A 26,399-nucleotide genomic window follows, 5' to 3' on the forward strand; every position below is an offset into this window, starting at 1 on the left:
CTCTCCTGTAGTGCTAATGAGGCCAATGTAAACAAGGTGGTCCATTTCAAACAGTTGAAAAGTAATTTCCACCCCGACTGTTGAGAATAGCCCACTTCCACCTTAACTGAATTGGCTCGTTAGCACTGATCCCCCCCCCCCCAAACTTGGTAAGGCAACTCTCATCTTTTCATATGCTGTGTATTTATACCTCCCTACTGTACGTTCCACTCCATGCATCTGATGAAGTGGGTTTTAGCCCACGAAAGCTTATGCCCAGATAAATTTGTTAGTCTCTAAGGTGCCACAAGGACTCCTCGTTGTTTTTGCTGATACAGACTAACACGGCTACCACTCTGAAACCTCCCCTGGCTGTAATCCCTGTTCTTCGTTACTGGAGCTGCGGCTCCAGCCAGCCACAGAGAGCGATCATGGCTCTGGGCCTGTGCCAGAGGGAACAGATAGTGCAGGGTGCGTCGCCCCCCAGGCTTCATATTTCCCACTGCCCGCAGGCTCCCTGCCCACCTCCCTGAACCGCAGTGAGCTATGCACAGCTGGAGCAGAGAAGTGGGGTGATCTGGGCTAGTGACCTTTCCTCTCTGCCTGGCTCAGGCCCAGGTTGATCTGGCCCATCCAAGCCCATCCACAGAGCCCAGCTTTATCTGGAGTAGGAGTAACGCATCTGTGGTGGGTGTGAGTGGGGCGATGGGAAGTGAGACAGACTCTCTCTGCTTGCTCCCCCTTTGCAGCAGCATCTCCAAGGAGAGTCCTCGTCCCTTTGTATGGGGGGAGCTCTGTAAACAGCCTTCTCAGCATGGCCTGGGGCAGGGGCTGTGGGGACAGGGTGCCAGCAGGGAGAGGAGAATGGTTCCAATGCAGACGGTCTCTAAAGATTTCATTTCAAAAAGACTTGCCCGCCTCGTGCTGTAGTTGTTTTGTTATCACTGTTTGTTGTTTGTGTAGCCCCAGTCACGCACCAGGAGCCCACAGTGCTGGAGGCTGAGTGACACAGGGAAAGAGCTGTGCTCTGCCCCAGGCAGCTCACTGTTTGTAAGACAGGTGGGGACAATAGTGGGATGGGGCCCCCCGGCCCCTGACTATTACCAAGGCAGAGATGGGTGTCTGAGTCTGCAGCAGGGCCCATGGCCCATTGCCCTAGCTCAGTGCAGGTCTCCAGCACGCCCTCCCATCCCAGTGCCATTGGATACCACAACCCGACTCCTGCTCCCACTGCTTAGAGTGAGACTTTGATGCCCATGCTGGGTTAACCAGCCTCACTGCCCCAGGCTGGGCTGGGCCAGGCCGTGGGCAGGGCTCTTGAAGGTCTGAGATTTTGGCTGCTTATCCGAATGCTGCCTGTGTCCACCCTGGGGTCCCCTGAGCCCAGCAGGAATGGTCTGACCCCTGGTGGCTCCCCAGCTTCGTGGCCAGCCCTGCTCTGCATGTCACAGCCTCACACGAGGGGGTGTCCCACATCGGCCCACCCTGAGCAACTGCAATAACATGTTTTTCGAAAGCTCTGTGTAAACAGCCAATTAGAACGCGGCTGGCAATACTCCTGTCGGACACTTTATCTGGTTGCAAATGTCCCCGTCATGCCATCTGCATCCTCCTTCCCCGGCACTGCGAGATTAAACCAGCGTTTCTCTTTGCAAACATTGGCAGGGGAAGCAGCAGCTCCCTGAATGGAAACAATAGCAGGGCGGCTGGTTGCCTGAGCTCACAGGCCGTCTCTGTGCAGTGTGCTTGTTTGGGCTGCATTTAAGTGCAGAGGGGAGGTGGGATCAGCTGGCTGCTGTGCATTCTGCCTGCCCTCGACATCTGAGGGTCCCAGACTGAGTCGGGGGCTTCTGGGGTTCCAGATCCCTTGCAGGCACCTGCTGGGTGTGAGTCGGAAGCCCTGCCGTCTGAGGAAAGGAGAGCCAGGGGTCCCTGATTAGGAAGGTTCTTACAGCGGAGGGCAGCATGGAGGAACTGCATTTTGTTCATCTGAGCAGACACTGCCGGTGCACCTGCTGCTGTTCCACACTGGGATACCAGCTAGGGGGGCACTGAGCTTGACCCAGTCTGGCAATGCGCATGGGCCTCAACACACAGGCAGGGAACTAGCTGAGGGGACAAGCTCTGTATGTGAGAGCCATAGATTGGCTGATGGTTAACCCTTCATGTATCTGCCCTCTGTCTGTCTGGTGTGCAAACAGGGGCTGATTTTCAGAGGGAGGTGTTGGTGCTCAGCAGACCTGCCTCTCCATGGCACTGCAGCTGGCTCCAGGGTAGGGCAGCGCCCAGCAGCTGCACATCACGCTTGTGCAGGGAGGGGGAATCGGGTCAAGAGACTGGGTCAAGCTTCTCTTTTTAGGAAAACAACTGTGGGTTCTTAAATGCCCACACAGAGCAACCAGGCTGTGAGGTCCCATTTTCTCAATGGAAAAGCTAAACATAAAAGAAATCCAACCAGCTAGGGTCTGGAGATGCAATTAGGGCAGCCCCACCATCTTTACTCTGCCTTGTCATAATGCCACACGATGCCCAGCCGGTTATCATGAAGGCAGTGTTTGTGCTCCCAGATTAGCTGACACCTGATTTTATAGGCAGAAGAGACTGTGTGGTTCTTTCCCCTCTCCCTGGCTGCGTGGGACAGTCTCCCATCAGTGGAGCTGTGAGTAACATTCCCATTCTGCTGTTTCCAAGTGGGGATACTTGTCTGTGAATTGAGCATTGTTGTAGGCCAGATGCAATCAAATGAATGGGACTATAATTAGGGTTGGAAGGATTCAATATTTATCGGTAAATGTTGGTTAAGGTCAATTTCACTGCACGCATGCAAACCGATGAAAAAATATTTCCATCAATAATAACTGACATTTACAGACTGGCCAAGGGAGAAAAATGCTGCTTGAGAACTTACTAGAGTTTAATTTAAGAATATTTATTTGGTATATTTTGACATGTGTCAATTTGTTCTTTGACAGCTATAAAGCTTTAACTTCTTGAGTCTCAGCACCTACTGTCTTTAAATAATTATTGTCTGGCCCCCATTTTCTGGCACCCCCATAATTTCCTGCAGCTGTGAAAATGTAAATGAATTAAAATAATAAAAAGCTTAAAAATAAACATTGATATTGTCTGTCTAAATATACGAAAAAAATTGAATTCTGCCAAGTCTAGCTATCATCTAATTAGCCAGGAGCTGTAACATGGGATTAGGTGAGTTCTGAATCATTCTCAGTAAAGTGGAGATGAAATGTACTTGGAATCTCTTTAAGCCTTGCTCCAGGGGAATTGCTGAAGCTCTGTATAGACTGTGGAACATGCATTAGTTACAGTAGCTGTGCAGTCACATGACTCCCCCTAGCTACACTTACATCTATTAGGCTCTATTGATTTCTTTGAAATCATTCACTTCTGCTGCTGCAGACCCCAGAGGACAGGGCAGTCTCGCTCCATGCCGTGATTTTGGGACATCAGTGAATGCTGCCACTCATCTTATTTCAGAAAGCTCCAAAGATTGTGTATCAACCTGTTATAATGAAGATCAGATTGATCTACCTGATTGGAATTTGGGCCTGCACGCCACAGGATGGCAGAGGCTGGGAGTGCTGGGCAAGGAAAGGGGCATTGTGTCACGCTCACTCTAGCTGATGTTCAGAACAGCATTTGTAGACTTCGGTGGTAGTGTGGAGGGTGGGGGTGGCATCATCAGGACAGGATGCCTTTGGGCAGGATGGGAGGAAGCAGGCAAGGGAATCCTGGCATTCCCCTTTCCAAAGAGGTCTGTTCTGGTTTATGGAGTGTGTTGAAATGCCCCCTCCAGCTCCCAACTCAGGGACAATTTGGCCTTATTAAAAATACACAGAAAGGGAGAGATTTTCCAAAGCACTGAAGGAACTTAGGTGCCCAGTGACTGTCACTGGGAACTGTGCACACAACTCTCTTAGGCATGTTGGAAATCCCCCTTCCAGCCCCCTCCCAAAAAAGAGAATTTGAACTGACAATGTCAACAAACATTACTCTCAATGCCCTGCCCAGCCAGCCAACAGGAAGCCCTCCAGGTTCACAGCCCCAGAGTGAACTCCTGCAGCTTTTACTGCCCCTGTGATAGTTGAATCCACAAATGATGTTTTTAAAGATAACTTGCAAATGGGGCTGTGATGCTGGTAGATCAGGGGCTAGCTCACACCAGGGCCCCCGTCTCATCCGAACACAGACAAATACCTAGCTGGAGCCAGTCTGGCTTGACTGAGTGTTAGGATTCTTAAAGCAGGTATTAGAAGGATAGGGATGTGTTTAGGGTTTAGACTTTATTGAATGCTTGTGAGTGGCTGCTGGCGTTAATCTCACTTACAGCATTCGTACCCCATATAATAAGGTAATATTTGAGCATTTGTGTTGTGAGCTTTTGTGACTGTGTAAATCACCAGACAGGAGGAAGACATTAACTAGTGTGAAATGTTGGTTTCTAACAGAAAGTCCTGCCCAACAGGCAAGGTCCATCGACCCCAGATGGACTATTGTGGGATATTAAAGAGGGTAACATACTTCTGCCATGTACATTGGTCAAACTGGACAGTCTCTATGTAAAAGAATAAATGGACACAAATCAGATGTCAAGAATTATAACATTCATAAACCAGTCGGAGAACACTTCAGTCTCTCTGGTCACTCTATTTCAGACCTAAAGGTCGCAATATTAGAACAAAAAGGCTTCAAAAACAGACTCCAACGAGAGACTGCTGAATTGGAATTAATTTGCAAACTGGATACAATTAACTTAGGCTTGAATAGAGACTGGGAGTGGATGTGTCATTACACAAAGTAAAACTATTTCCCCATGTTTATTTCGCTCACCCCCCACCCGCCACTGCTCCTTGGACGTTCCTGTTAACTGCTGGAAATGGCCCACCTTGATTATCACTACAAAAGGTTTTCTCCCCCCACCCCCCCAACCCCCCGCTCTCCTGCTGGTAATAGCTCATCTTAAGTGATCACTCTCCTTACAGTGTGTATGATAACACCCATTTTTTCATGTTCTGTGTGTATATATATCTCCTCACTGTATTTTCCACTGAATGCATTCGATGAAGTGAGCTGTAGCTCATGAAAGCTTATGCTCAAATAAATTGGTTAGTCTCTAAGGTGCCACTAGTACTCCTTTTCTTTTTGCGAATACAGACTAACACGGCTGCTACTCTGAAACTTTGTAGTTCTGTAATTCCCCCCTTGAAGATGATTCATGCAAGTGGACTTGTCCCATCAGCTGAGTTTGCAGCTCAGAGCACATGGGAGGAGGGGAATAAAAGCTGCTAACAAGAAGGAGCTGATTATCTCTATGCTGCTTGGACTCTGGGGAGATGGTTTGTAGGCACAAGCAAGAGGTCTGCAGTGCTTAGCCTGGATTAGCCCTAAAGGTCATATTGAGCTTGCTTGTTATAGAAGTTTCTCTTATCTTTTGAAACTTAACATTTAACCTTGTAAATAACTCTCTTGTTTCCTTTTCCTATTGATAAATCTGTGTATAGTTTATTATAGGATTGGCTACAAGTGTTGTCATTGGTGTGAGAGCTGCACTTGATAAGTGGTTGATGAAATCTAAGTATAAAACTTTCACGGTTTGTGCCCTGGTTCTTAACAGTCTGCCGGGATGCTGATACTCACGCTCTTGAGTCACTGTAGGCAGCTTGACAGGGGCTATTGGTTTTGTGCCATTATTTTATTTTGATGATGGATTAGAAGGCCCAAGGAGGCCTTTGTTTTCAATACCTCACTTGTTTTTATATCAGGTCTTCCCTGTGTTTTCTGGTGGTCTCCTTGGGGGAGGAGAGAACTAGAATGGGGGCTTTCCTTAGTTGAAATAGAGGAGTGTTGCTCTTTAACTCAGTGAGCTTTTCTTCCAACAGTTTGTAGTGCATATAAATTAAATGAGTTTTAAAAAACAAACAAAAATTAGAGCATTTGAAATACTCCTGGGGGAATTCTGCGCTAAAAAATTAAAAATTCTTTGCACAATATTTAAAAATTCTGTATATTTCATTCGTCAAAATAGCACAATATAATCACACTGGTTTCAATTATTTTGGTAATTTATTTAAACTCTAATACAATGGATGGAGAATGGGAGTGGGAAGCATTGGAGGAAATCCCCAAACCTCCTCTTTCTAAGAGTAATGTAGCTAGGTTTTACTCTTTATGTCTAGTTATTTGTCAACAAATATATGCAGCCGTATGCTCATTGTTACATCATAGGCAACTGAAGAGCAAGTGAAGGCTGGAGAATCAAACTCACAATTTATATTAGCTACTGACTGTCTCCAGAAAGGTCAGTAGCAAACAGTTCATGGAGCATATTGTGATAGGAAAATATTTTAGTCCAAAAATTTAGATCAGTTCTAATCACGAAGCACCATAAGCATTTATAAGCCATACTGTCCTTTACAAGCACTCTGGCAATGTAAAGGAGCCTTAAAACTTTTACACCTGTTTTATACTCCTGGGGGAATTCACTAAGAACAATGGGAACAATTCACTAAGCAGGCAGGCTGCTACATTCTGCTCTGCCTGAGGGGACAGAGCCTGCCGCACACCTACCTCCTCAGAAACACCTCGAAGCCCTGCCCCTCCACACTGAGCATGCTGCAATAGTGAGCAAGAGGGACAGAATGTCTGTCTCTCTCACATGCATGACTGTCAAGCCCCCACCTTCGGTGGTAATTTACTTCTCTACCAGCTGCTCCAGTCGCCCGAACTGAGTGCCCATGCTGCTGGGGAAGGGTGCGTGACCGCTCTTATGGCTTCCCTTTGCTTCCCCCTCAGAAGTCATTTTTCTGTGGGGAAGCAACGAAATCTGTGGGGAACATGAATTCCGCTTGTGTGCAGTGGTACAGAATTCCCCCAGGGGTATTTAAATAATCTGACTAAAAAACATTTCTCCTCCCAGCTGCGTACTCTCTGTGATATCACAAACCTGCAAGTTCCCAAGTTGCCCACAGAGCCTTCCAGGAAAACAGAATAGCTAAGACCTCACCTTTCTGATAGAAAAACCCATTAGGCAAAAAACACATTGAAGCATAAAAAAGCCTGATAAGGAAGTTAAAAGGCTCATGACCACATTTTATTACTTGCAGGTCACTCTTAAAATCTTGGTTTGCAAAATTAACCACAGTGTGAAATCATCCAGCTGCAGGTCCTGCTGGGCCATATGTGAGGGTAGATCTGCCAGGCCCCAGGCAGACCCCACGTAGCTGCTTAGCATGTAACTTTTGGGGCAAGAGGGTGGCAGTTCAGAGGCTTGGTGATGTTTCCCATTGCGGGTGTGCGTGAGGATTTCACCAGCTCCTGGGGTGGGAGCTGACCCAGGGAACAGGCCAAGGGAGAGCAGAGCAGTTTGTTCCCACTTACTTATTACAAAGTATGTGTGATGGGGTCACAGCAGATGGGAGAGGCTGAAATATGTGCTGGGATGGGGGTGCAAGCTCACTGGCACCTGGGGGTGCACCAGGCAGATGCCCATGAAGCCCCTTTGCTTGGGATGAGTTCCATCATTTCTTTTCCTCAGCACACGTTGTTCCTGGTGGCTCTTCCCTGTGTGACCCAGGGATGGCTTGGTGGCCGCTGGAGGAGGAACAGGGTTGTGTAAGGGTTACAGCAGTCCCCTGGGTCTGGTCTCTACATCATAGCTTGTCAAGGGCATCATGTGAGGTCTCTGTTGTCACACTGGTCACCATATCCAGTGTGAGTGGAACATATGGGGAATACGTAAGGAGTTATGTATCTGTGCTCTTAAGGGCTGTGAGTTGGAGGTGGTCACCAGAAGGTGATAAACAAGTTTATTTCAGGCAGGAAACACTTAACTACCTGTCTGGCTATATGTTAAATTGAGTATTTAATTTTAATTTAATTTAATTTAATTTAATGTATACTTCACCATGGACACCTATTTACAGTCTGAGCAAAATGCTAATGAAGAGATTGCAGAGCCTCACCTCCAGGGGAGGTTCTCTCCAGGAAAACACAAGCAGCAGGGGGTGCAAGTGAAGACAATAAGGGTAGGAAGTTGGAACTATGTCTGGAGTGTAGAGGTACACCTTGACCCAGGGGACAAGCTGCCGGCTGGTTGTCTGATGAATGGAGGTTCACAGCCGGTCTGGTTGTTTAATGCTGGGTGAGGTGCTCTGGGGAAGCTAACCTTTCTGAGACAGGAGAATGCCTTGTTAGTTAAGTTCAGGCTCTAGAAAGCTCTTGTGATTTTAGTTTATATGTAACCATTTGTTTCCATTAATTCTACTTGCTACTTCTCTGTCCTGTGTTCAGTGACCATGTGTGTGTTTTCACTGAAATGTACCTACGTACTGTGAGTTGAGCGGGGTGGGACTCTGAGGTGTACCAGGGAAGCTGGGGGCACTGTCCCTTTAGGACCAGCGGATCTGTGAATCCTGTGTCTCAGGCGGAGCAGGGGCCGGGCACTCCAGGGCCATACTTGGAGGGTAGAGTGTGTCTGCCCAAGGACAGCAGGGCTTGTGTTGCCCATGGCTGGTGTAGTCGGGGAGCTGACCCCAGGCAGGCATAGACAAGGCTGCTCCATGCTAAGGATGCATGGCAGCAAGGTGCCTCACAATCCTGGGTACCCCCAGGAAGCATCACGCCCCATGTCTCATGCAGAATTTGCCTGATCACAGATACAGCGCGCTGTCCACATGAACCTGATGCCCCTGCACCTAAGCCAAGCTGCTGCAAAAGGGAGGAGCCGTTTCTGTGCCACCTGGCACCCCTCTGTGCAGGTCTGGTGGTTCCAGCTTCTCCCTAGATTAGCCCTAGCCCTGCACAGCCTAGGCTTGGCTGCTTTCGTTGTACAGGCTCTGGAGTCTCACGCTGTTTGCACACAGCAAAGAACAGTTTCCATCCTCTGAATTAGCTCAATAGCCGCATTTCCATTGTGGTGTCACGTGATGCAATATTGCTGACATTCTGTCCATCTCTCACCACACCGCTCTCACTTATTGGGAACAAAAATCCCATTGCTCCACATTACAGCCAGCCTTTCAAGCTTCTTGACAGTGTGCCACTTCTGAACTGATTTTACCCTTTGTTTTGCTATCTCCTGGCTCCTCAGCGCCTGAAGTGATGGGCACTTACTCAGAGTGAGCTCTCCACTTGCACTTACATTCATCCGAGATGGGGTTTGGGAAGCTTGTACTTTTGCAAACAAAGCCAGGGCCTGTGACACACTGCTAATGACCTCGCTCTCTGCCTGTGTTTCCTTTACGTCAGAAGTCGGAGTGCTTATTAAGTTTGGAGGCTTACTCCCAGGAGCAGAAGAAGAGGATCTGCTGGTGTCTGGCTGAGAACATCACTAAGCAGCAGCATCCGGCAGCAGCTCCTGCTGAGAACAAGGTAAGGAGCCAGCGGGCTGGCCGGCTGGGCAGACAGGGCATCCTCCCTCTGGCACCACAGGGCTGGGGCCTTCCCTGCCATAGGGGCTTTGCTCAGCCCACACTCCTGCCAGGACCCACGCTCTCAAAAACCAACTTCAGCCAGAGGACCTGCCAGCTCACATCAAGGGGCTGCTGTGTCCTGCTCCTTGGGTATCTATTTGGACAGTGAAGGCTGCACAGCTCCAGCACATGGACTTTTAACTGCTTCCCCAGAGATAATGCATGGCTGCAGGGCAGGGATCATCACAGAGGGGAAGCAGAGCCTTGCAATGCACACAAAGTTCAGGCTGTGAACTCTGGGCCCTAATGGAAAGGCTGGAGCCATGGGGTCCTGCATAGCTGCACTGCTGGGGCCGTGCCTCCTTCCCCCAGCAAGGTAGCCTCAGGCTGGCCCCAGCAGCCTGGTGTCGTGGCACAGAGAGGCCCTGTTTATCCTACACATTGAGGTGGCAACACCAGCTCTCCTGCATTAAAGAGATGCAGTCGGCTTGTGAGCCGAGAAGACTGGAGTGCTCTGTGCAGAGAACTGGCAGAGTGTGAGAAGCCTCCCAAACCTGGGCTCCTAACATGTCCAATCCCTGCCCTGGCGAGAGACCCCTGGTCTCCTTGGGCACTGCTGAACCTGCCAGCAAGGGGCCTGCTAGTGCCAGAGGCTTTCCATGCTGGGGCCCTGGCTTCCCTCAGGAGCTGGGCTCACTCCGCTGTTTCAGTGGGAGCAGAGAGGAGTATAAACTCCTGGCGTTGTCTGGTATTTCTACCGTCCGGGGCTCGCAGCCATTCTCTCAGCCCTGCTGAGGACTGGAGCAGCTGGCCGTCATGGCAGTACTCGTACAGAGGGGCTCAGTCTAAAGCCCTCGAGGTGCTGTGGTGGTGGGAATACCTGGGTCCTGTCTACACAAGCACGTCCCCATGACTCTGATAGTGGAGCTGCACCGCTCCTAGAGCAGCACTGGGAGAATGTTTAAAACTTCGCCCAGACCCCGCCTGGCCTGCCCATGTTCGGCCTTGCTTGAAGCACAGGTCTGAGGCTCTCATTTTTGCTGCATTTGTAGACGCAAGGCGGGTGCTGAGGAACAGAAGGTCTCAGCCTCCTGCCTGACTCACGTGCAGCATCCCAAACTGGGTCAGCACAAACTGACTGCAGGAGACAGAGCTTCTAGACACCTTCTCCCTCAGATTTCAAAGGAGCTGGAATAGCTTTGTGAGGCAACAACAAACAAGTTGGAGACCCCCGATTAGTAACTAAACCGCCAGGAAATGCAAATAACCTGGAGTCAAGTAATGCCCTCCCCCTCCTCCTCCATTGGGTGACAAGGCTCCGTATCCATCCGTCCATCCCGTGGGGACTTAGCTAACTCCTACTCGGAACAAGACATGTCATATGTTGGTGATATTGCAGTGTAGGCTATTGCCAGGACAATGTATGAACCTGAGCAGTCCAGCTGAAGTCTCAGCAAGGAGGAGCGATGCAGCTCCACTTCCTGATGTGCTGATGGGTTTGTGGCTGATTCGGGAGGCTTGGCCTGTTTTCAGTCCTTTTCCTCCTTCCATCTTCAAACACCGTGTCCATGGCTGGGGCAGGTGAGCTATGGGGCATCCCCTGATCCTGTACATTCCCTTCCACCACTGCAGAGCTCAGCACAATGATAGGGTTTGCCTGTGTAAGCAGTGTTCTTAGGGAAGACTTTAGATCAGGAGTGGGCAAACTTTTTGGCCCAAGGGCCATATCGGGGTTGCGAAACTGTATGGAGGGCCTGGTAGGGAAGGCTGTGCCTCCCCAAACAGCCTGGACCCCACCCCCTATCCATCCCCTTTCACTTACTGCCCTGCTCAGAACTCCCGACCCATCCAACCCCCCCTGCTCCCTGTCCCCTGACTGCCCCAACCCCTATCCACACCCCCGTCCCTAACCGCCCCCCGGGACCCCAATCCCATCCAACTCCCCTGCTCCCTGTCCCCTGACTGCCCTCCCCCAAAGCTCCACCCCATCCAACCGCCCCCTGCTTCCTGTCCCCTGACTGCTCCCCAGGACCCTCTGCCCCTTATCCAACCCCTTCCTGCCCCCTTACGATGCCACTCAGAGTGGCAGGAGCTCACAGCCACGCTGCCGCCCTGCCCAGCAGGAGTGGTGGGCCAGAGCACTGGTGGCGCAGTGTGCTGAGGCTGCAGGGGAGGGGGGACAGCAGGGGAGGGGCCGGGGGCTAGCCTCCCTGGCCGGGAGCTCAGGGGCCAGGCAGGATGGTCCCGCGGGCCGGATGTGGCCCGCGGGCCGTAGTTTGCCCACCTCTGCTTTAGATCCTAGCTGTGCATCGTCTGGTGTTTGCATCCTTCCCAGGTGTCATTCCTTAGACCAGGGGAAGAGTGAGGCTGAGTCTGTGCGGGAAGGGTCTGCCAGGGCTGGAGTGGGTGCTGTTCCTGGGAGTGGGGTAGAGGAAATGATCGGAGAGACTAAATGCCAACAGGAAGCTTGCCAGGAGCTCTTACACTGAAGTACCAGGGGTTGCGTGATCTCCCCTCTGAGTCCTGATGACACAGGCAGTTTGTTCTGGCACTGAGGGCTTTGGCTGTGCAGGGTGATATACACAGCGAGGGGCTGTGCCAAAACTCACCTGACAGCACGCACACAAGATGAATTGGCTCACTGATTTTAGCCAAGGTGTAAGGATTTGCTGTGGTTTATGTGCCGAGTCAGCAGGGATCCTGTCAACAGTTCTAGACCCAGTGTTCAAATCATTTCCATCGAAAAGGTCTGCCCAGTCTGGCGTGGCTCTAAGATTCATCAGGGGATTCCTCTAGGGTCAGCATTTGCAGTGAATCCAGATGCTGTTTTAATCAGGGGAGTGATGGTGGTGTCCTTCATGCCCTGAGATTGAACCGATCTCATAAGGGAGGCTCTTCATTGAGTCCAATCACAGAGGAAGCTGCAAGGCCTGGAGTCTCTGTCCCACACCAGGCAGGGCTGGCGCTGGGGAGCTGGCGCTCAGATTATGGACTGGCCACCTCTCACCATCTCCCATGGTTTTGGAATGGGTGGACTGAATGCCGAGTGAATTCCTCGTCAAGCCCATTGGAATATGCATATGCAGTCCCGGGGTCAGGGGGGATTGTCATTGCCGCAAGGCTGTGCATTGTTCCCACTGGCTCAGAGGCAGCAGGCGAGGAGGAGGCTGGGACATGATGAGAATGCTGCAGCTGAAGACACCATTGGTGCTATTTTATTAAATGACTCTCTTGCCCTTCCCTTGTCCCTTCCAGCCCAGGATCTGAGAGCACTTTGCAGGTGCGACTCCCCCGTCCAGGCTGCTGGGCCTTGTCCCAGCTGCACAAACGGGGAACTGAGGCACAGAAATGGCAAGCAGCTTGCCCAGTGGCGCCCAGGGAATTGGGTCAGAGCCAGAACTAGAGCCCAAGGACTGCCTTCTCTGCTGGGAGGACACCCTGGGCATGGCGACGGGAGGTGGTGCCAATGAGATCTGAGTCTGGGACTGGTTCTAGGGCAGCACCAGCCCTAGCACAAATTAGAGGGGACTGGGGCTCGTCTAGTCTCCACTGACTGGCTCTAGCCCATGGGGCCAGAGTGCTAGCCCAGACTAACTGAAGTGCCACCCCTCTCCTGCCCTGACACATGCATGCGGCAGTGGTGGCTAGAGGGGGTGAGTAACCAGCTGGGGAGATCCAGCAGCTTTCTGGCTCCTCTGTGCTGCTGGAACAAAGATGAGATTCTAACCCATATCTGCCAGACCCCCAACTTACCCCTGCCCATCTTCATTCCTTGCAGACCCCGGTCGTCAGCGGGCGGGATCGAACCGGGGACTTCTGGAGCTTAGTGCATTAGCTAAAAGCCAGCTGGCTGTTACCTAAGGCTATGTCTACACTACGAAATTAGGTTGAATTTATAGAAGTCGATTTTTTAGAAATTGATTTTTTACAGTCGATTGTGTGTGTCCCCACTTAAGACCATTAAGTCAGTGGAGTGCGTCCACAGTACCGAGGCTAGCATCGACTTCCAGAGCTTTGCACTATGGGTAGTTATCCCACAGTTCCCGCAGTCTCCGCCGCCCATTGGAATTCTGGGTTGAGATCCCAATGCCTGACGGGGCAAAAAACATTGTTGCGGGTGGTTCTGGGTACATGTCGTCAGGCCCTCCCTCCCTCCCTCCGTGAAAGCAATGGCAGACAATCGTTTTCACCCCTTTTTTCCTGGGTTACCCGTGCAGACGCCATACCACGCAAGCATGGAGCCCGCTCAGCTCACTGTCACCATATGTCTCCTGGGTGCTGGCAGATGCGGGACTGCATTGCTACACAGCGGCAGCTCATTGCCTTGTGGCAGCAGATGGTGCATTACGACTGGTAGCTGTCCTCGTCGTCTCCTGGGTGCTCTTGGCCGGCCTCGGTGAGGTCGGTCAGGGCACCTGGGGGGACATGGCTGCTCCTGGCAGATCTTGATGAGGTTTGTCAGGGGCGCCTGGACATAAATGGGAATTACTCAGGTCATTCTCTTCTTTAAATTTTGTCTAATGGAGATTCAGTCCTAGCTGGAATATTGGCAGAGGGATAGCTCAGTGGTTTGGGCATTGGCCTGCTAAATCCAGGGTTGTGAGCTCAAACCTTGAGGGGGCCATTCTGCCTCAGGCTGCTCTCCCAGCCAGCAGCACTGCAAGCACCCAGGAGATAATAATAGCTAGCAGTTGTACTGCACCGTCTGCTGCCTGCCTATCCCTTGCTTCCCGCCTCCTTGAAAACAGCGGCCGACAATCATTTTGTGCATTTTTTCATGCGGGCGCCATATTGCTGTCAGCATCATCATCCACCCACCGCTCCCGCTGCCACTCTGCTCTCCTGCAGACGCCATACCACGGCAAGCATGGAGCCCGCTCAGATCACCGTGGCAGTTATGACCGTTCTAAACACCATGCTCATTATCCAGCAGTATATGCAGAACCAGAACCTGCAAAGGCAGGTGAGTAGGCGACGGCAGTGTGGTGAGGAGAGTGATGAGGACATGGACACAGACTTCTCTCAAAGTATGGGCCCCAGCAATTTGGACATCATGGTGGTAAAGGGGCAGGTTCATGCTGAGGAACGCCGATTCTGGGTCCAGGAAACAAGCACAGACTGGTGGGACCACATAGTGTTGCAGGTCTGGGACGACTCCCAATGACTGCGAAACTTTCACATGTGTAAGGGCACTTTCATGGAACTTTGTGACTTGCTTTCCCCTGCCCTGAAGCACCAGAATACTAAGATGACAGTAGCCCTCACAGTTCACAATCGAGTGGCGATAGCCCTGTGGAAGCTTGCAACGCCAGACAGCTACCGGTCAGTCGGGAATCAATTTGGAGTGGGCAAATCTACTGTGGGGGCTGCTGTGATCCAAGTAGCCAACGCAGTCACTGAGCTGCTGCTATCAAGGGTAGTGACTCTGGGAAATGTGCAGGTCATAGTGGATGGCTTTGCTGCAATGGGATTCCCTAACTGTGGTGAGGCGATAGACGGAACGCATATCCCTATCTTGGCACCGGAGCACCAAAGCAGCAAGTACATAAACCGCAAGGGGTACTTTTCAATGGTGCTGCAAGCACTGGTGGATCACAAGGGACGTTTCAGCAACATCAACGTGGGATGGCCGGGAAAGGTACATGACGCTCGCATCTTCAGGAACTCTGGTCTGTTTCAACAGCTGCAGCAAGGGACTTTCTTCCCAGACCAGAAAATAACCGTTGGGGATGTTGAAATGCCTATAGTTATCCTTGGGGACCTAGCCTACCCCTCCCCCCTGTGTTCTTGGGCGTCTGGGTGAGGAGGCTATGGAACTTGGGGAGGAGGGCGGTTGGTTACACAGGGGCTGTAGCGGGGGTCTGTGCTCCAGCTGCCTTTCCTGCACCTCAACCATACAGCGAAGCATATCAGTTTGATCCTCCAGTAGCCTCAGCACTGACTCCTGCCTTCTGTCAGCAAGCTGACGCCACCTATCATCTTCAACCCACCACAAATTATCTTCAACCCGCCACCTGTCCTCGTGTTCATATTGTGCTTTCCTGGACTCTAACACTGTCTGCCTCCACGCATTCTGCTGGGCTCTTTCAGTGCGGGAGGACTGCATGAGCTCAGAGAACATTTCATCGCGAGTGCATTTTTTTTGCCTTCTAATCTTTGCTAGCCTCTGGGACGGAGGTGATAGGGGGAGCGTTGAAACATTTTCAGCTGCGGGAGGGGGAAAAAGGGAGAGTAGTATTTAAAATGACACATTTTAGAGAACTATGGGTAGACTCTTTCAGGGTGAACCTTGCTGTTAACATTACATAGCACATGTGCATTCGGTACAAGGTCGCATTTTGCCTCTTATATTGAGGGTCTGCCAGTTTGGTGTGAGAGATCACACGTGCAGGGCCGGCGGGCAACAGAATTCAGCTTGCAGGCAGCCATGGTAAGCCACAGTCTTTTGGCTTCTTCAACCTTCATAACATGTGGGAATGGTTCCAAACAGCAGCGCCCTCCTTTCCCATACCAAGCACCCGTTGGGTTGGCCATTTAAAAGGAGGGGCTGCGGTTTTGAGTTCACGTGCAGCACAAACCCAAAGAAACCCCACACACACACACCCAATTCTTTCGGATGATCACTTCACCCCTCCCAGCACTGCGTGGCTAACAGCGGGGAAGATTTCTGTTCAGCCACAGTCACACAGCCCAGCAGGAATGGCCACCTCTGAATGTCCCCTTAATAAAATTACCATATTTCAACCAGGTGACCGTGAATGATATTACTGTCCTGAAGCTAACACAGAAAGATAAAGAACGGATGTTGCTTGAATGCCAGCAAACACGCGGACCATACTCTGCCATGCTTTGTTATGCAATGACTCCAGACTACATGCTACTGGCCTGGCATGGTAAAGTGTCCTACCATGGAGGAAGAATAAGGCTGCCCTCCCCAGAAACCTTTTGCATAGGCTTTGGGAGTACATCCAGGAGAGCTTTATGGAGATGTCCCTGGAGGATTTCTGCTCCATCCCCAGACACGTTAACACACTTTTCCAGTAGCTGAACTGGCCGCAAATTAATCATTAAACACGCTTGCTTTTAAACCATGTATTATATTTACAAAGGTACACTCACCAGAGGTCCCTTCTCCACCTGGTGAGTCCAGGAGCCCGCCTTGGGTGGGTTCAGGGGGTACTGGCTCCAGTTCCAGGGTGAGAAACAGTTCCTGGCTGTCAGGGAAAACAGTTTCTACGCTTGCTTGCTGTGCGCTATCTTCAACTTCCTCCTCCTCCTCATCTTCCTCGTCCCCAAAATGCGAATCCCTGTTGTGTGATAATCCATTGACGGAGTCAAAGCACAGGGGTGGGGCAGTGGTGGCTGCACCCCCTAGAATGGCATGCAGCTCATCATAGAAGCTTCTCATCCTGACACAGGGAAGAAAGGTAAGCAGCAGAATACGGACCCTGGACTTCAGGAAAGCAGACTTCGACTCCCTCAGGGAACTGATGGGAAGGATCCCCTGGGGGAATAACATGAAGGGGAAAGGAGTCCAGGAGAGCTGGCTGTATTTCAAGGAATCCCTATTGAGGTTACAGGGACAAACCATCCCGATGTGTCGAAAGAATAGTAAATATGGCAGGCGACCAGCTTGGCTTAACGGTGAAATCCTTGTGGATCTTAAACATAAAAAAGAAGCTTACAAGAAGTGGAAGATTGGACAAATGACCCGGGAAGAGTATAAAAATATTGCTCAGGCATGTAGGAATGAAATCAGGAGGGCCAAATCACACCTGGAGCTGCAGCTAGCAAGAGATGTTAAGAGTAACAAGAAGGGTTTCTTCAGGTATGTTGGCAACAAGAAGAAAGCCAAGGAAAGTGTGGGCCCCTTACTGAATGAGGGAGGCAACCTAGTGACAGAGGATGTGGAAAAAGCTAATGTACTCAATGCTTTTTTTGCCTCTGTCTTCACGAACAAGGTCAGCTCCCAGACTGCTGCACTGGGCATCAGAGCATGGGGAGTAGGTGGCCAGCCCTCTGTGGAGAAAGAAGTGGTTAGGGACTATTTAGAAAAGCTGGACGTGCACAAGTCCATGAGGCCGGACGCATTGCATCCAAGAGTGCTAAAGGAATTGGCGGCTGTGATTGCAGAGCCATTGGCCATTATCTTTGAAAACTCGTGGCAAACTGGGGAAGTCCCAGATGACTGGAAAAAGGCTAATGTAGTGCCAATCTTTAAAAAAGGGAAGAAGGAGGATCCTGGGAACTACAGGCCAGTCAGCCTCACCTCAGGCCCTGGAAAAATCATGGAGCAGGTCCTGAAGGAATCAATTCTGAAGCCCTTAGAGGAGAGGAAAGTGATCAGGAACAGTCAGCATGGATTCACCAAGGGCAAGTCATGCCTGACTAAGCTAATTGCCTTCTATGATGAGATAACTGGCTCTGTGGATGAGGGAAAGCGGTGGACGTGTTGTTCCTTGACTTTAGCAAAGCTTTTGACACGGTCTCCCACAGTATTCTTGCCAGCAAGTTAAAGAAGTATGGGCTGGATGAATGCACTATAAGGTGGGTAGAAAGTTGGCTAGATTGTCGGGCTCAATGGGTAGTGATCAATGGCTCCATGTCTAGTTGGCAGCCAGTATCAAGTGGAGTGCCCCAAGGGTCGGTCCTGGGGCCGGTTTTGTTCAATATCTTCATAAATGATCTGGAGGATGGTGTGGATTGCACTCTCAGCAAATTTGCGGATGATACTAAACTAGGAGGAGTGGTAGATACGCTGGAGGGGAGGGATAGGATACAGAGGGACGTAGACAAATTGGAGGATTGGGCCAAAAGAAATCTGATGAGGTTCTACAAGGATAAGTGCAGGGTCCTGCACTTAGGACGGAAGAACCCAATGCACCGCTACAGACTAGGGACCGAATGGCTCGGCAGCAGTTCTGTGGAAAAGGACCTAGGGGTTACAGTGGACGAGAAGCTGGATATGAGTCAACAGTGTGCCCTTGTTGCCAAGAAGGCCAATGGCATTTTAGGATGTATAAGTAGGGGCATAGCCAGCAGATTGAGGGACGTGATCGTTCCCCTCTATTCGACATTGGTGAGGCCTCATCTGGAGTACTGTGTCCAGTTTTGGGCCCCACACTACAAGAAGGATGTGGATAAATTGGAGAGAGTCCAGCGAAGGGCAACAAAAATGATTAGGGGTCTGGAACACATGACTTATGAGGAGAGGCTGAGGGAACTGGGATTGTTTAGTGTGCGGAAGAGAAGAATGAGGGGGGATTTGATAGCTGCTTTCAACTACCTGAGAGGTGGTTCCAAAGAGGATGGTTCTAGACTATTCTCAGTGGTAGAAGAGGACAGAACAAGGAGTAATGGTCTCAAGTTGCAGTGGGGGAGGTTTAGGTTGGATATTGGAAAAAACTTTTTCACTAGGAGGGTGGTGAAGCACTGGAATGCGTTACCTAGGGAGGTGGTAGAATCTCCTTCCTTAGAAGTTTTAAGGTCAGGCTTGACAAAGCCCTGGCTGGGATGATTTAATTGGGGATTGGTCCTGCTTTGAGCAGGGGGTTGGACTAGATGACCTCCTGAGGTCCCTTCCAACCCTGATATTCTATGTTTCTATGATTGATTCTATGATTCTATGTCTGGGGCTCTGCCCTCACGTGGCCGTTTGCCTCTCTGGTTTTTTGGTAGGCTTCCCTGAGCTCCTTAAGTTTCATGCAGCACTGCTGCGGGTCCCTGTTATAGCCTCTGTCCTTCATGCCCTTGGAGATTTTTTCAAATGTTTGGGCATTTCGTCTTTTGGAACGGATTTCTGATAGCACGGATTTGTCTCCCCATACAGGGATCAGATCTAGTACCTCCCGTTTGGTCCATGCTGGAGCTCTTTTGTGATTCTGGGACTGCATGGTCACCTCTGCTGATGAGATCTGCGCTCACCTGCAGCTTGCCACGCTGGCTAAACAGGAAATGAGATTCAAAAGTTTGCGGCCCTTTTCCTGTCTACCTGGCCAGTGCATATGAGTTGAGAGCACTGTTCAGAGCGGTCACAATGGAGCACTCTGTGATAGGTCCCGGAGGCCAATACCGTGAAATTGCGACCACACTACCTCAAATTCGACGCAGCGATGTCGATTTAAACGCTAATCCCCTCGTCGGGGAGGAATACAGAAATCAATTTTAAGAGCCCTTTAGGTCGAAGTAAATGGCTTCGTCGTGTGGACATGTGCAGAATTAAATCGATCTAACGCTGCTAAATTCGACCTAAACTCGTAGTGTAGACCAGGGCTAAGGCTGTAGAGCAGACTTATTAATTGCTCCCTAAGTGGTCTCGATGCCACTAGATGGGACACAACACCACACCCACAAGGTTTGTGGGTTACATACTTCTCCTAGCTGAGGAGGCACATCCCAAGCTTCAGAATCTTCCCAGTTAAAATCGTGGATGAGCCCCAACTTGTAACACCCAACAGACCCTGTTCGTCGGCTGGCGGGATCGAACCGGGGACCTCTGGAGCTTAGTGCATGAGCCTCTATCACATGACCTAAAAGCCAACAGCCTGTTAGCTAAGGCTGTGGAGCGTCTCATTTAACTCTCTCTAAGTGGTCTCGGTGCCACTACACAGGACAGAACGCCACACCCAGGAGGTGTGTGGGTTGCACAGGCACTCCCATTAGGCATTAGCACGGAGTCCTGGTGCTCCTGGCCCTTTGATCCCACTCCCTCCTTTTTGGCTGGGGTGCATCAAATTTTCTGGCTGAATAGCATCTGCTTCCAGATGTGTGTGGACTCTGGTATTTCACTGCATGCTAATAAGTGCAGTGGAAATCTGCACTTCATGTGCTGTGCTGGTAGAAAGCCTGTCAGTAGGGTACAGCTGGGATTGGCTCCCTCTGTGCTGAGCACCAGGGGGTTCCCGATCCAGCCCCAGTCCCTCCCATAGGGAAGGTTTGGAGGGAGCAGCAGGGGTTCATGAGGCAGAGCCCTCAGCCTTCCATCATGCTGCCAGGACACTCCTGCTGTTTGTTCTACTTGCAGCAGTGGTTTGGGGGTGGGAGGTGGGGTTGTTTGCAGTCAGCTGAGGCCCAGCTGGGCAGCTGCACACACACCCGGGCTGCCCGTGTGAGGCTGGCACACTTGGTGTGGGCCATGCTGCCCCTCCTGCTTTTGGCAGCCTCCTGCAGTTGCCTATGTGGACCAGGGATGAGAGTTTGGGCAGTTGGAAAGCTTGGCTCTTTACTTACTGGTCACATGGGATGTAAGAAGCCACCTCAAGGTCACCTCTATTGGCAGGACAGAGTCTCCTGAGGGTAGTTCTGACCTTGGGCTGTAGGACTATAGATGACAGCAACCTTTTCCCATGCGGCTTGGGGGTTAAGCTATGGCCTGTGCATATCAGCTCAGAGAATCCAGGGCCCACACTCCCTCCTGCACGGAGATACAAACTGCTGGGCATGGGACAGGTTGAATAGTTGTGGAGAGTCGTTGTTTCAGGAGAAGGTGCTGAATGACACACTCCCTGGGTGACAAGAGGGAGCTTTTTAATGGTTGTTTGAACATGCTGTAGCGGTGGTCACACCAGTGCCAAAGATAGAGATAAAATCACCTCCCTACTCTTACTCAAGATTCCCCTCTCCATGCATCCAAGGATTGCATTAGCCCTTTTGGCCCAGAGCATTGCACTGGGAGTTCATGTTCAGCGGATTATCCACCATGACCCCCAACTCCTTCTCAGAGTCACTTCTTCCCAGGATAGAGTAAGTACAGCCTATATTGTCCCAGGTTAGTGTAAGTAAGTTTCCCATCCTGTCAGAATGGCCTAACTTTTGTTCCTCGATGTATGACTTAAAGTTTGGCCATACTGTAAAGCATGTTGCTTACTGTGACAGGGTCGAGCTAGATGGCTATGGGAGAGTAATAGAAGGCAGATATATTAGCCCCAGGCTAAGTAGGTCCCTTTTCCCTGGGTAAGGTAACAGGGAAGGTTTTTTTGTTTGTTTGTTTGTTTTTTTGTTTGTTTTTGTTTGCGGGGAAAAGTTGATATTTTATTTATGTAAATAAATTTTAAAAATCTACATACTGTGACAGGGTCAGGCCAGATGGCTATAGGAGAGTAATAGAAGGCAGATTAGCCCCAGGCTAAGTAGGTCCCTTTTCCCTGGGTAAGGTAACAGGGAAGGTTCCAGAACAATCAGGAACCTTCTGGAGACAATTAAGACAGGCTGATTAGAACACCTGCAGCCAATCAAGAAGCTGCTAGAATTAATTAAGGCAGGCTAATCAGGGCACCTGTGTTTTAAAAAGGAGCTCACTTCAGTTTGTGGTTTGCGGTGAGGAGCTGGGAGCAAGAGGCACTAGGAGCTGAGAGTGAGAACGCGGACTGTTGGAGGACTGAGGAGTACAAGCATTATCAGACACCAGGAGGAAGGTCCTATGGTGAGGATAAAGAAGGTGTTGGGAGGAGGCCATGGGGAAGTAGCCCAGGGAGTTGTAGCTGTCGCACAGCTGTTCTAGGAGGCACTCTAGACAGCTGCATCCCACAGGGCCCTGGGCTAGAACCCGGAGTAGAGGGCGGGCCCGGGTTCCCCCCAAATCCTCCCAACTTCTGGTCAGACACAGGAGGAGTCGACCTGGACTGTGAATTGAGAAAAACGGCCAAGCTGAGGGCTGCCGTGAAGCTCCAAGACGAGCAAATCTGCCAATAAGCTCAAGACCCACCAAGGTAGAGCAGGAACTTTGTCACATTACCTGTTCTCAGCTCACCAAGCGATCCAGATCGCTCTGTAGTGACCTGTCCTCTTCTTTATTTACCACTCCCCCAGTCTTTGTGTCCCCTGTAAACTTTATCAGTGATTTTATTATTTTCTTCCGGGTCATTGATAAAAATGTTAATAGCATAGGGCCAACCAATCCCTGTAGCACCTCACTAGAAACACACCGCTTGAAGATGATTCCCTGTTTACACTTACATTTTGAGACCTATCAATTAGCCAGATTTTAATCCATTTAATGTGTGCCATGTTGATTTTGTATCATTCCAGTTTCTTAATCAAAGTGTTGTGCGGTACCAAGTCAAATGCCTTACAGCAGTATAAGTATATTGCATCAACACTATTACCTTTATCAACCCAACCTGTAATCTGATAAAAAAATGTCAGGTTAGTGTGACGGGATCTGATTTCCATAAACCCATGTGATTGGCATTAATTATATTACCTTCCTTTAATTCTTTATTAATTAAGTCCCTTATCAGCCGCTCCATTATTTTGTCTGGGATCAATGTCAGGCTGACAGGCCTATAACTACCCAGTTTATCCTGTTTAAACAGTGGTACAACATTAGCTTTCTTCCAGTCTTCTAGAATTTCCTCAGTGTTTCAACAATTATTGAAAATCAACATGCACAGTCCAGCAAGCTCCTCAGCCAGCTCTTTTAAAACTGCTGAATGCAAGTTATTCAGACTTGCTGATTTAAAAATGTCTAAATTTAATAGCGACAAGGTGGGTGAGATAATATCTTTTACTGGATCAACTTCTGTTGGTGAGAGAAACAAGCTTTCGAGCTCACACACAAAGCTTTTCTCTCTCACCAACAGAAGTTCATCCAATATTACCTCACCCATCTTGTCTCTCTAATATCCTGGGACCAACACAGCTACAGCAACACTGTATATAACTTTAATAGCTGCTGTTTAACATCCTCCTCAGTTACTGCTGGAATGGAAAGGGTTTATACTTATGTTGTCATACGATATGGCTACATCATGTGGTCCCCCCCCTCCCCCCCCAAATGCAGAACAGAAATAGTTATTGAACACTTCTGCCTCGTCTGCATTTTTTATTGACAGTTCTAACATTTCCATCTAGTAATGGACCAGTACTGGTATTAGGATTCTTTCTGATCCTAATATGCTTAAATAATTCCTTATTATTCTTCTTAACTCTGCTGGCCATAGAGTTAGTCTTCTGTCCGTTTGCTTCCCTTATCAGTTTTCTACAGTTCTAGCGTCTGATTTATATTCATTCCTATCAATTTCCCCTTTTTCCATTTGTTATCTATTTTTTATTATTATTATTTATAGTTGCCTTCACTTCCCCTCTAAGCCAGGTTGTTGATTTTAACCAGTGTGGCCTTTTTTCTCAGTTGTGGCTTTTTGGGCGTCTAGTAAAGTGTTCTTAAGTGAGTCCCAATTATCATTCACATTTTTCTGTTTAAATTCATCCTCCCAGCTGATTTGTCTCTTAATTGTTTTCAGCTTTGTGAAAAACTGACCCTTGAAAACACCAAGTATATGTATTATACTTGGTGCTTTCAAAGGGTCATTGAAAGGGGAAAGACCATAACAGAACATGTGGTGGAAATGGCGGAAGTGCTAAATGACTTTTTTTGTTTCAGTTTTCACCAAAAAGAGATTGGACATCTAACAGTGAACGCCAGTGAAAATGAGGTAGGATCTGAGGCTAAAATAGGGAAAGAACAAGTTAAAAAATAGATAAGTTAGATGTCTTCAAATCAGCAAGGCCTGATAAATACATCCTAGAATACTCAAGGAGCTGACTGAGGAGATATATGAGCCATTAGCGATTATCTTCAGAAACTCATGGACAACAGGAGAGATTCCAGAGGACTGGAAGAGGGCAAATATAATGCTAATCTATGAAAAGGTAAATAAGGACAACCCGGGGAGTTACAGACCAGTCAGCTAAATTTCATTGCCTGGAAAGATAAGGGAGGAATTTATCAAGCAATCAATTTGCAAACACCTAGAAAGTAATAAGCATGGATTTGTCAAGAACAAATTATGTCAAAGCCACCTAACTACTTTCTTTGACAGGGTAACAATAACAAGCCTTGTGGATAGGGGGGAAGCAGTAGATGTGGCATATATTGACTTTAGTAAGGCTTTTGGTACTGTCTCACATGACCTTCTCATAAACAAACTAGGGAAATACAGCCTAGATGAAACTACTATAAGGTGTGTGCAAAACTGGTTGGAAATCTGTGCCCAGAGTGTAGTTATCAGTGGTTCACAGTAAAGCTGGAAGGGCATAAAGAGTGGGGTCCCGCAAGGATCGGTCCTGGGTCTGGTTCTGTTCAGTATCTTCATCAATGGTTTAGATAATGGCATAGAGAGTACACTTATAAAGATACCAAGCTGGGAGGGGTTGCAAGTACTTTGGAGGATAGTATTAAAATGCAAAATAATCTGGACAAACTGGAAAAATGGTCTGAAGACAATTGGATGAAATTCAGTAAGGACAAATGCAAAGTACTCCACTTAGGAAGGAACAATTAGTTCCACACATACAAAATGGGCAATGACTGCCTAGGAAGGAGCACTGCGGAAAGGGATCTGGGGGTCATAGTGGATCACAAGCTCAATATGAGTCAACAGTGTCACACTTGCAGAAAAAAGCAAACATCATTCTGGGATGTATTAGCAGGAGTGTTGTAAGCAAGACATGAGAAGTAATTCTTCCGCTCTACTCTGCGATGATTAGGCCTCAACTGGAATATTGTGTCCAGTTCTGGGCACCATATTTGAGGAAATATGTGGACAAATTGGAGAAAGCCCAGAGGAGTGCATCACAAATAATTAAAGGTCTAGAAAACATGACCTATGTGCGCAAATTGAAAGAAGTGGGTTTATTTAGTCTGGAGAAGAAAAGACTGAGAGGGGACATGATAACAATTTTAAAGTACATAAAAGGTTGTTACAAGGAGGCGGGAGAAAAAAATGTTCTCATTAACCTCTGAGGACAGGACAAGAAGCCATGGGCTTAAATTGCAGCAAGGGAGGTTTAGGTTGGACATTAGGAAAAACTTCCTAACTGTCAGGATGGTTAAGCACTGGAAAAAATTGCCCAGGAGGTTGTAAAATCACTGTCATTGGAGGTTTTTAAGAACAGGATAGACAAACACCTGTCAGGAATGGTCTAGTTATTAAGTAATCCTGCCATGAGTGCAGGGGACTGGACTAGATGACCTCTCGAGGTCCCTTCCAGTCCTACACTTCTATGATTATTGGTGTGGACTGTATTGTGTTTGCAGATAACAAACGCGATCAAATCAAGATAGGCAATTACTAATTTTTAGGTCTGTGATCAATTTCTCTTTATCCATCAAAACAAGGTCTAATATAGAATTCCCCTGTGTTGAATGCAACAGTTTTTGAGTTGATAACTAGATAGATTCTCAGGGCTGAAAGCCTGCTGGGGCCAAACTAACCCTTGCCTCCTTGGCTGTATTTTGTGGCGTTCGGTAGAATCACTTATAGTGAAGAATATCCATGTATGTGGACATCCAGAGCAGCACAGTCTGGTGGGTAATGCTGGTGAGGAACAAATGCACCATGTTAGCTCAGAAAGCAATTCCCAAACTGCTATGGCTTTGAGGGCATCTGGTTTTGGAGTCACCAGCTCAGGTTTAGGGTTTGCGGGTTTAAAGCAAAGCCAGTTTTGAGTTACCAGAGTGTAAGAAAAACTCTCATTAACTAGAAACCCCTTCCTCCTTCAGATAGCTCAGATGGCTGGAGGGGCTTTCCACAATACGGCTATGGCAAGAGGTAGTAGTGGTTTGCATGCTAAGGGGGAGTTGATGTTTCAGCCCCAGACCTTCCTTAAGGAGACTGCATAGGTTCAAGCGTTCTCCTTTGCTGGGCAGCTGCAGATCTGGGGTACCTTTCTGTTACAAAGCAGTAGCCCTAAGGGAGGGTAGATGCACAGGCTCCCCTTTCCAAGCCATGGGGTTCTCAATAAGCAGCCTTGGGTGAGGCGGTCTTTCCTGGTTGTAAAGCCCAGGGGCTGGAGCAAGGCACTCCGTATTAAGCGGTGAGTTTTATGAGATCCCAGGAGAGTACTGGAGAGAGAGACAGACCAAAGATTGGGCCAACGCAGTGGCGCTTTAGCCCAGGTATCTGCCAGAAGAAGCTGTGCCTTTTGCTAGCACCGCGGTTCAAGGAAATGGCACATCAAGCACATGCTGTAAACACGCTGCACCAAGAAGAA

At 49.1% G+C, this 26,399-nt stretch overlaps 1 protein-coding gene across 14 annotated transcripts in view; it reads left to right on the top strand.

The window, feature by feature from the left end:
- RGS3 (regulator of G protein signaling 3) overlaps nt 1–26,399 on the top strand; it is a 249,884-nt gene that overhangs the window by 174,413 nt on the left and 49,072 nt on the right. For all 14 annotated transcript variants that reach the window (XM_043530151.1, XM_043530154.1, XM_043530153.1 and 11 more), the window contains one exon: nt 9,244–9,366. In XM_043530151.1, coding sequence (XP_043386086.1) covers nt 9,244–9,366 — 123 coding nt within the window. The remainder of the gene's footprint in view (nt 1–9,243; nt 9,367–26,399) is intronic.

The sequence above is a fragment of the Chelonia mydas genome, chromosome 16 (assembly GCF_015237465.2).
Source record: "Chelonia mydas isolate rCheMyd1 chromosome 16, rCheMyd1.pri.v2, whole genome shotgun sequence".
Classification (NCBI taxonomy): domain Eukaryota; kingdom Metazoa; phylum Chordata; order Testudines; family Cheloniidae; genus Chelonia; species Chelonia mydas.